The 10,248-nt window shown below is 42.5% G+C and overlaps 1 protein-coding gene across 1 annotated transcript; it reads right to left on the bottom strand.

Annotated features, from left to right (window-relative positions):
- Nucleotides 1-1,393: 1,393 nt before the first annotated feature.
- On the bottom strand, nt 1,394-5,515 carry LOC109734867 (serine/arginine-rich SC35-like splicing factor SCL30A). Its single transcript, XM_020294042.4, has 8 exons — nt 5,440-5,515; nt 4,648-4,801; nt 4,457-4,534; nt 3,320-3,484; nt 3,210-3,250; nt 2,578-2,644; nt 2,292-2,462; nt 1,394-1,748 (listed from the first exon to the last, which is right to left on the bottom strand). The coding sequence occupies exons 2-8, from the start codon at nt 4,791-4,793 to the stop codon at nt 1,622-1,624; spliced, it is 795 nt and encodes a 264-aa protein (XP_020149631.1). The 5' UTR covers nt 4,794-4,801; nt 5,440-5,515; the 3' UTR covers nt 1,394-1,621.
- Between the last annotated feature and the right edge of the window lie 4,733 nt (nt 5,516-10,248).

Below are 10,248 nucleotides of genomic sequence, written 5' to 3'. Positions count from 1 at the left end.
CGATGCACTGTTTGCTTACAGGTTGTGGTTTGTTGCTATGGAAGTCTCGCCACCCCGAGTGGCTCCGTCCCCCGTGACGGCGAGGTGGAATCCAAGCGGGGGTTGAGGACCCTGTTGTGTCTCACTATCTTGGTTCGGGGCCCTTCCTGCAAAGTCAAGGGCTTGTTTGTATTTTTTCACAAGCAGCAACAATAAAAAAACACTACTATATTATAATTAACGGTCATATAATGTTTCTAGTGCCATGTGAGCTCTTGTTCGTGCATACAACCATAGATCCATCCCATTGCTCATCACTCAAACTCCATTGGTATTGAAGGTGAGATATGCAACCCCAAAGGACAAAAAAAAATTGGTACTCAAACTGATAGCCAATGAGTTCCAACATCTAAGTGCATGTGCACAGACTCATCTCGCAAAGACTATTTACCATTTGGTCAGAGATCGGAAGCTAATAATTACTCTGGTAGAAATCAAGCACACACACAAAAAGGCAACCCTAGCAGAGGGGAGGGGCACGGCGATGGGGGGGTGGGGGGGGGGGGGAGGGGGCGTCGCCTCCTCCGGTAGCGCTCTCTGCCCTTCGTCTCTAGGCCGCCAAAGTGAGTGCTGACATTTCATGCAAGAGGTTTGCTTCCACGGGGTGAGACGAGAGGGCTGGCTCCCGACGTTTTCCATGTGGCTTGGGAGGGTAACAAACCAATCCAGCCTTAACCGAAGACACCTATAGGGCAGACCGGGGTTGAATAGGATCAGTAGGTTGGGCATAACTAAACAAGGCCTTAACAATATCTTTGATCCTACACCCTCTTGTGCCATTTTGTTCGTAGACAAATTGGACAATAAGCATAGATGACAAAATTTAAAAGGAATTGGGTTGCATCTCTTGGTGTTTATCCCCTCAATATATCAAGCTTCCTAGGAGAACGGACGTTTGGTGACCGAGCTCATTGGATCTCAAAAAATTTAAAAATTCAAAACTCCAACTATACAATTTCAAAAAAAAAAACGTGCAATAAAATGCGTTTTGTAAAAAAAATCATGGCTTGAATATCATGTGTTAAAATGCCCCAGATTTGGCACAGTCAGCGTATTTTGCTCTGAAAATTTACCCACATGTGTTTTATGCCTTCATGTATATCTGTATTTTTTCAGATTTTTTTGGAACATAAAAATGTGACTTTTGATGAAATTTATTTTTTTTCAAAAGCAATTTTCAGTTTCCTACCTCCAAACAAAATATTTATTCTAACAAAGAAACAAAATAAATCCTTCTAAGCTCCGATAGCATTGTGTATCACAATCGACACAAATAAAACTTAATCTATTTTTTCTTTGAGAACCTATTCATGGAGCAAGTTAAAGGCATTCAAAATGCATTTAAAATCACAAATTCAAACACAATTGTGGCTCAGTTCACATTAAAACACTACCATGGTACAAGGTTCAACAACACCAAGCAGCAAAAGAACAGCCAACCAGTCATATCTGCTAACTAAAGAGGCACCGCAACACTAGCCAACACATCCCAGATGGGTTTTACTCAGACAATGAAGCTAGAGATAGAGTACATGGCCGCGCCGCTGTGGGAGACGCGGCAATATGGGAGGCACCAATTTTATCAGTCGCTGCGGGCAGGAGAAGCTTCAGGGGACCTTGAGCGCGACCCCACGGGTGATCCTGAGGATTGCCTGGGTGACCTACGGGTGCGTGGAGGTGATCCTTCAGTGTCAGATGGTGGTGACCTCCTGTGAACATATATAGAACCAATGAGAAGAGTTTTCACTATATGACCACAGGTTTACTCTAGGGCCTTTTATGAGAATATGCATATTCCAGAAGTAAAGGACAACTTGACTAGAATTTCATAGGGTAACTCTGCAGCGTGCATTACAGACAATCTGGCATGCAAAAGCAGTTGCTAAAGGAGATGAGGGCAGATATCCACAGTGCGCATTAGAAACAATTTGGCATATGAAAAAGAAAAACGGCTGTTGTTAAAGAAAATAAAGGTGGATCCAGCACTTCCTAGTCTCTAATGAGAAGCTCATGTCCTTGTAAAAGGAACACAAAACAATAATTCCACGTGCTAGCAAATTGGCTCCGGAGTTTATAAAGCAAATATGGGAGGAAGATGGAGGCATATAAAATACCTATTCATTCACAACACTAAACTTGGTGCTGACAATTAGCTATGGAGTTCATAAAGCAGTAAAGACAGAGCTACAGTAAACTTGAAACACTCGGAAGCCTAGAATATCCATTACTTTCAAAAAAAAAATAGAACTTACTTTCCATTAGTATCAGCATCACGCTCACCACCACCTCTACCAGCAGGAGAATAGGATCTCCGCTCGTCTTCTTCATGCCCCTTTGGCAGACGCCTAGGAGACTGTGTGTGATGTGATCTTGGTGGGGAAGCAGAGTAGTCATCTCGCCGTCTTGGAGCAGGAGAGTATGACCTTTTAAAAAATAATTAAATATTTAGCAGAGAGTTGATGGATTCATGAATGACAGGGGAGTAGCTTTAGCAATGTCACATGAGAAGCAAAACTACGTGACCTACTGTTGCCCTACCTTGACCTTGACCGAGGACGGCCCCGATAGCGAGGAGAGTAGGAGCGTGAACGGGAACGAGACCTCCCTGAAATTCGTGAGAACACACATAATTTGTCAACTGGTACTGCAGGAAAAATAATTTGAAATATTCAGAACACAGTAAACTGCAGATTTCACTCTTCTGCAATCTGCAATAGGCAGCTACCAGTATCGCAAAATAAAGATTTGTGCATAATGGAGCCTTTCCTAAGATTTAGCACTGGTGCACTCTGTCCATTAAAGCCTCCATCTAACTGATGTCTGTTTGCAAGGTACTCGATGTTTACTTAACTAGAGGGTGCAAAAAGATCCAAAATCACATGCTATGCAAAAGAACAATTATATGAACGCTAGGAACAAATAAATAACTTCCAGCAACTGCAGGGTTGCAAGTTGCAACCTGTTAGGCGTAGCAGACATAATGCATTCTTCTCTGCAAAAAGATCTAAATTGGTCTATCTACATGCAACTGCAAGGTCTAAACTGGGATAAACAGCCTAATAGAATGAAGCTTTCAGAATTCTAGATTGGCATTTCAGAGTACGCAGGACTGCAAATCATACAACATTAATGATTTCATTTCCTAAAAAAACAATGACGTAAGGAAGTACCATAACGAGAATGACGCCTTTCAGGTTCACCAGAATACCCCCTGCGAAGCAACCAGTGCAAATGAGCACATAACATAAGATAAGAATTTCACAAGAATGGAATAACATACCTGATTCTAGCCCTATTACGCATATCATCTGGCCTTTTCCGTGACTCGGAAGCAACAACAACAGTTATCTCTCGGCCACAAAATACTGTGTGGTTCAAGTGATATTGTGCATCAGAGGCGTCATAAGGGTCAACAAACTCCACAAATGCAAACCCTCGGGGCTCCCTGTGATAACAATTCCATTAGACAAAGTAGGATAAAGGAAAATATAATGGGATAACAGACAAAAGAGAGCATGAAGATTCATAAAGAGTGTGTGTGCCTCTCATGTTACCATCACAGTTCAAATGCAGTGTGCCCTCTATGATTCTTGACGAAGCACAGTCAACAACTTACACACATTTCCCATCAAACATGAAGCAAGTGTTGCAAAACACAGCTATATGTCCAGGCCCTAGTATCCAAGTTTCTTGTACAAATTTCTTGTATAATGACTAAGTACGGTGATCCTCATAAAGAGCATCTTCGTAAAATCATTCGCTTCAAGTTCCTCAATGTTTGAAAAGTCTCAAAAGTACTTGAAATGAACTTCGCTTCTTTTAATCTTCTCATGGACTACCCAATACAACTCTCTTTATCTTCTCTTCACGAAACTAATTTTCTCAAATCAAATCTTTGTCTTCATAGAAGAACTTCTTCATTAGGACAAGACTCTATCTTGCCAAGCAAATGAATTGTTAGGAATATTAAAAAAAAAACATTCTTCAACTAATCAATGGATTGTACTTGCATCAAACCAATACTACCCTGGCAATTATTTCAGAAAAAGAAACTATCATAGAGATGGATGAATACGCAAGACAAGGTAATGTAAGCATTTCCAGATTGGTTAATCACACATTCTAGTGACAGAAATTAATCACCGAAGCACATGAACAGACTGCAATGACTAGAGCATTTTCATTGGGCCTAAACGTTAATGCACAAACATGGTTGCAAACCAAAATCACACCAAATCTGAAAGATATGCTCACAACATCTCTTCATGAAAAAAAGGCTGGGATTACCAATCTTATGCAACAACAATGTAGATAAGCATTCAAAGTCCTTTTTTTTCTATATTTCATATTATCATGGGAAAGCAAGGCCAAAATTGTTTGCCAAATGCAAATAAATTATGGGATACATAAAGCCTACCTGGTGTAATAATCCTTTGGTAGGTACACATCCCGAACAGGACCAAACCTTTCAAAAGGAACCCGCAGATCCTCCGGCCTGCCACAGATAAGAGAACAAAACTAAGGTCAATACCTTGCGAAGTGAAATATTCTTCTTTCGTGAAAAACTAAGTCATCAGTAAAGCTGTATCCATGTCACAGTTTTCCTACCTGCAGCTCAATGGGATGTTGCGGACCAAGAGGCTTCCTGAACCCTGCTCCCTCCGTCCTCCATATCCCCTCCTCGGGGGACTTCTACCTCTGCCACCATATCCCCTCCTTGGGGGACTCCGGTATTGGGGACTGTACCTCCTCATTGCTTTGCCTGTAATTACATACATAACACGACATGTTACGGCCCTCTTTGATTTCAGAATTCCAAAAGCACAGAGAGAGTTAAAAATTGTAGGAGTTGGATGCTATGGCATGTTAAGTCATAGATTGAAAACACTGAAGATGGTAATGATTTAATGTTATATAAGGTGTTTGGTCGCACCACAGGAATAACACATGAATTTTCTTGCAGGATTATTGGGTGTTTGTCATGGCTGTCATGAAGACAAAGCAAAATTTCCTATGGACTAGCATGCAAGTTAGCACATAAGAAACTTTTCTATGGCTTTCAATACCAAGAATCAAACAATCTCTACGGCAAGTTCCAGACAATGCGGCGTCAACCAACCTATTGCCACATAGTACGGCGTAACATGAACAGCGTGACGAGCCTCTCTGGGGCAAGATTCGATATTTCCAGCGGGCGATGAGACTTCAGGAGTCAAAACTGAAGACCGCGGGATTGCCCCGGGAGGACCAGCAAGGAACCCGCCGAATACGCCGGGGATCTAAGCCCGCGCGCCGCAGACCTAGGGTTTCCGGCGAAAGACCATGCAAGCACCCGTACGCGTAGGAACGAACGCTCTCGCGGGCACGCGGATACAGGGGGGAGGGAGGAGAGCGCGGTACCTGCCGGGGTGAGTCCGGTGATCGCCGGGAGGTTCCGCCGCAGCCGCCGACGCCGCGATTGTGCGAAGGGAAAGAGAGGGCGAGAGAGGTGGGGGTGGCGAGGACGCGATATGTAGAAAGGGTGGGCTTGCTATCTTGTGGGCCTGTACTGTAACCCTATTTTGAGTTTCAGTCAGATTGGCTAACTTGCACGCAAGTCCACAGGAAATTTTGCCAGACGTGCGTGCGCAGGCCCAGTTCATCGCTGGCACTGAGCATGAACGTTTCCTACGATCTTCTTATTTTTCAGTGTTTACCTTTTATTTTCTAAAAATAAAATAAGATCAAATATATATATATATATATATATATTTAAAACAATAATTTAAAAAATCAAAAAAATGTGTTGAAATTTCTGAATATTTGTTTTTGAAAATGCTAATATTTTTTTTTAAATGTGAATACTTTTTTAGATGCTGGCATTTTGTGAGATTCAGAACATTTTTCTAAAATGATTTTTTTTCTAAAAAAGAAAAACTGGAATTTTCAAAAAGGGAAAAAAATATATGGCTAAGTTCAAATTATAACCCTTAAGTTCAGTTTGGTCTAAGTTCCATCCTCAACTCTCAAAACCATTTAAAAGGCAACCATCTCAATGTTTTGACTAGTTTTGAACTAGGTGGCGCCACATCACCTAGAAAACAGATACGTACAACCCAACATGTCATATTCTTCCCATCTCTTTCCCCACCCATATCCCTTCTCCCTCTTCCCTTTGCCATCTCGCCAAACGGGGAACATATGTTGTGGCCGTTGGTCAGCGACAATAGCAGGAGCCCAAGTTTCAACATCCGAGGCAAGAGCAATGTCCAGCCATTGGCGCACCCAGCGTGTGTGCAAGGTGTGCCGTGACACACCCAGATATTTAAGAAATTATTTTTTACCATGTAGTATTTTTGGCCCAAATCAAATAGCACAAGCCCAGCCCACTTCACGTGAGCGGTTGAGCGAGCCAAAGCCCAGAAGAGGCAGCAGGGTCAGGCGCAGCGCAGCACAGCAACCTAATCCACCCCACTGCGCTCGGGCGCTCGGCTCCTTCCACCAGGCCGCGCCGCCGCCAGTAGCCAGGACGCACCGGCGCCGCCGCCAGTCCACTCCACCAGCCACCCGGACTAAATCAAGAGATGGGACTAGCTAGACCCGGCGACACTCGTTGGGGTTCTCATTTCAAAACCATTATGCACATTGTTAGCATGTATTCCACAATCCTTGAAGTACTTGATGCTATTGGAAAAGATCCTTCACAAAAAAGTGAGTGGACAAGAATACGTGGAGTTGCTCAAGCCTTTGAATCATTTGACTTTGTTTTCAATCTGCACTTGATGCTTGTTATTCTTGGCTATACAAATGAGTTGTCCAAATCTTTGCAAAAGAGGGATCAAGATATTGTCAATGCAATGACACTTGTTAGTTTGGCAAAGAGTAGAATGCAACACATGAGGTCCCATGGTTGGGAAGAATTTCTTGCAAAGCTAACCTTATTTTGCAACAAACATGACATTCAAGTTCCTTTGTGGGAGGATATTTATGAGCGTAATCGAAGATCACGTCGGTATTATGAAGTACAAACAAATGATGATCGTTATAGAAGAGAAGTATATCTTGGTGTCATTGATCAAACCATTCAAGAGCTTGACAATCAGTTTGATGAGGTTAATACGGAGTTGCTTATTTGCATGTCGGCTTTGAATCCCCTCAATTCATTTGCTTCTTATGATGCACTCAAGGTAATGAGACTTGCTGAATTCTATCCCATGGACATTTCAAGCACAGATTTGATAAGGCTAGAATTTCAACTTACTAATTTTATTGACGATATGAGACAAGATGATAGGTTTAGAAATGCAAGTAGTATTGGTGAGCTCTCTATTATGCTTGTTGCAACAAAGAAGCATGTTCTTTATGATTTGGTCTACTTACTCATCAAATTGATATTGATTTTACCGGTGGCGACAACGAGTGTTGAAAAAGTATTTTCAGCAATGAATCTAGTGGAAAATAAGTTGAGGACTACTATGAGTGATGATCGCTTGAATGATTGCTTGGTGACATTTATTGAACGGGATGTGTTCATGGAAGTAAGCGAAGATGAATAGTTGATGCTTTCATGGCAATGCAAAGTAGAGTTACCTAGTGATGTAATTTTTTACTTGTGCTTTTTTCATGTAAGACTACTCGTATTGTAATTGAGCACATTTAAGATATATTTTGTGAACTAAATTGTTGTGAGATTTGCATTAAGCTACTCATATTATTATTTTGCCATATTTTGTCTGACACATGGATTAGGTGGGGAAAAAATTTAGGGTGTGCACACCCTTCATTTTTTTCCTGGGTCCGCCACTGCGTCCAGCGAAGGTAGCCAGGCAATAGCACACGTAGCCTAGTCATGAGATAGCCAGGGATGGCTCCTACAGTTGCGAACTCAATCCCGGACGATGATGGTGGCCACCGAGCTCGCGCGCTATCGCCCCTGATGGTCGCTGGCGAGGAGTGAAAAAATATAGCGATTCGGTGTTGGACGACAGTGCGGCGGCGGGCAGTTGTAAAGGGTTGCGCGTTACTCAACAACACGTGCGCCGGACGTTGTCCTAGTATGGACAACTGTGTGGTTTTGAAATTTGTACGATAGTGTGGCGTCGGATCGGTGCACACAAGTGAGCGCCTACAAAGGTGCGCTCTTGCTCCACGAAGTGCACCAGACCCCCCCCCCCCCCCCCCCCCCCCCCCCCCCCCCCCCGGTGAGCGGCATCAATATGGCGGCAGAGGCGAGATATCCCCTACCGCGGAGAAGTCGATGGTGGGGATCCAAAAGGAGAGAGCACAGAGCAAGAAGAGATGGAGAAGACAATGGCATGTGGGGCCATGTTTATTTTCTCACTGACTGGCGCCACCTAGGAGAAAACCAAAGCCAACAAAAACAGTAGAGAGCTGAGGGGCGGGGATGTAATCTGAGCTCTCGGATAAGTTGGTGCGGGGTAAAATACGCTGGGCAGTTTTTAACAAGAAAAACATGCGATAAGCACTCTACCATTTGTACTAGTAGTGGACTTCTTATCACTGCCGAGTGATTGCCGACGCAACGCGACGAGCCGCCGGCGGCAGGCTGGCCACTCGTCGGGCGTACGCACATGTCATGTCTCTGGTGGAGTAGACCGTACCCGTGCCAAATCATTTCAAAACCAAGTCACGCACAACACAGGCGTGAGAAGGACAGAGTGGGTTTTTCCCCCGCATGCAACAGGCCGTGTTCAACTCCAAAAGATTCGGCTAAAAAGGGAACTTCAACAGGACTCGTCAATTTGTTTTGTTTTATTTTGTTTATTAAAGAACAATGTTGAACGACTTACATGGCCTTTCTATTTAACCTGCTTTTTTTTCTAATATAAATTCATGATCCACCCACCTCATCCAAAAGTCTTAACCAATTGTGAGGCGGACAATATACTTCAACACTACCCCTCATGTCTAATGAGTTATGGGCCTTACACATGGGATCAATATACTTCAACACTACCCCTCATGTCTACTCCTAATATTACTGTTTTTAATACTACATTGTCATTGTCTTGTACTCGAGAGATCTTGGCTCCGATACTTATATTAGATTCATGCTTCAATGGGTACATTTCCCTAAGATCCCATGGTTGTCGTCTTGCAAAGAGTTGGGTTAGAGTTGACGATCATAGGTCGGTTACAATTGCTAGCTTAATTTGTTTTCTTTCTAGAGTCGTGTCTTTCTTGCTTTATTTCTTAGTAAACATACATATATCTCTCCTCTGCATGTGCACGATTTCAAAATGTCAAGTTTTTTTTTTCGAGAATGAATGTCGAGATATATTACCCATCTTAGTCCATCATTTTTACTTTTGAGCTAATAGTTGCTTGACAAGAAAAATATCGATCCACAATGGGGACTTGCAACGACAACCAAGGCATGTCTCATAAGATCATGACTTCGTAGTCATCTATTCCTGGATTTATTTCAGGATTTCAGGCGGCACGCTTTCAGTGGGAGGAGATGTTCCCGTCGACGACGAGGCGCCTACGGTGACTTCGTAAATCTCAAGATGATATGCCGGTTCAGTCTCTCGAAGGTGCTCATAGAGGTAGGGTGTGTGTATGCGTTCATAGGGGTGAGTGTATGCGCGTATGTATGAGCGCTTGCGTATGTACTATGTTAAGAAAAAGACCATGACTACGAAGTCATTTAATCGGTATTAAAATTGTCTTTATATTTGCGAAAATTGCTTTTGGAGGCATCCATTTGCAATTTTGAAAATTCATAATTCAACGTTTCAAAAAATTATGGAAAAAATACATATATACAGGGAGGCATAATATACATGTATGTAAATTTCAGGACAAAATACGTTGAAATGAGGGTTCTGCAAAACAAATTGGGTTTTTCAGCACATGATACTATTCATACTCAAAGTCCATTAATTTGCTTTTTTGTACATGTCTCATTTCAAGGTATTTCATTCTCAATTTTCACACACATATACATTTTGCCCTTGTATACTTGCATTATTTTTTCAGATTATTTTGAAACCAGAAAGTTTGAATTTTGATATTTTTCAAAAAATTCATGCTCCATGGAGTCCGGTCACCAAAATGCCCCACTTCTATAGTTGTTGCTTTGTTTACCAAGGTCGTATGTGTGTACCCCCCCCCCCCCCCCCGCGGCCAAAAAAGGGTGTATGTGTGTATAACTAGTAGTTTTTGGGTTGGGGTTGACTTATGCATTCTTGGAGACATAACAAAAAG

The sequence above is a fragment of the Aegilops tauschii genome, chromosome 4, assembly GCF_002575655.3.
Source record: "Aegilops tauschii subsp. strangulata cultivar AL8/78 chromosome 4, Aet v6.0, whole genome shotgun sequence".
NCBI classification, from domain to species: Eukaryota; Viridiplantae; Streptophyta; class Magnoliopsida; order Poales; family Poaceae; genus Aegilops; species Aegilops tauschii.
This window is presented reverse-complemented; position numbering and strand designations above follow the sequence as displayed.

Excerpts from the sequence above, each read along its gene's own strand:
- LOC109734867 (XM_020294042.4), bottom strand. The coding sequence starts at position 4,793 with ATGAGGAGGTACAGTCCCCAATACCGGAGTCCCCCAAGGAGGGGATAT. Across the intron at positions 4,535-4,647 it reads AACATCCCATTGAGCTGCAG|GCCGGAGGATCTGCGGGTTC; the intron begins GTAGGAAAACTG and ends TATCTGTGGCAG. Across the intron at positions 3,485-4,456 it reads CCAAAGGATTATTACACCAG|GGAGCCCCGAGGGTTTGCAT; the intron begins GTAGGCTTTATG and ends TTGTTATCACAG.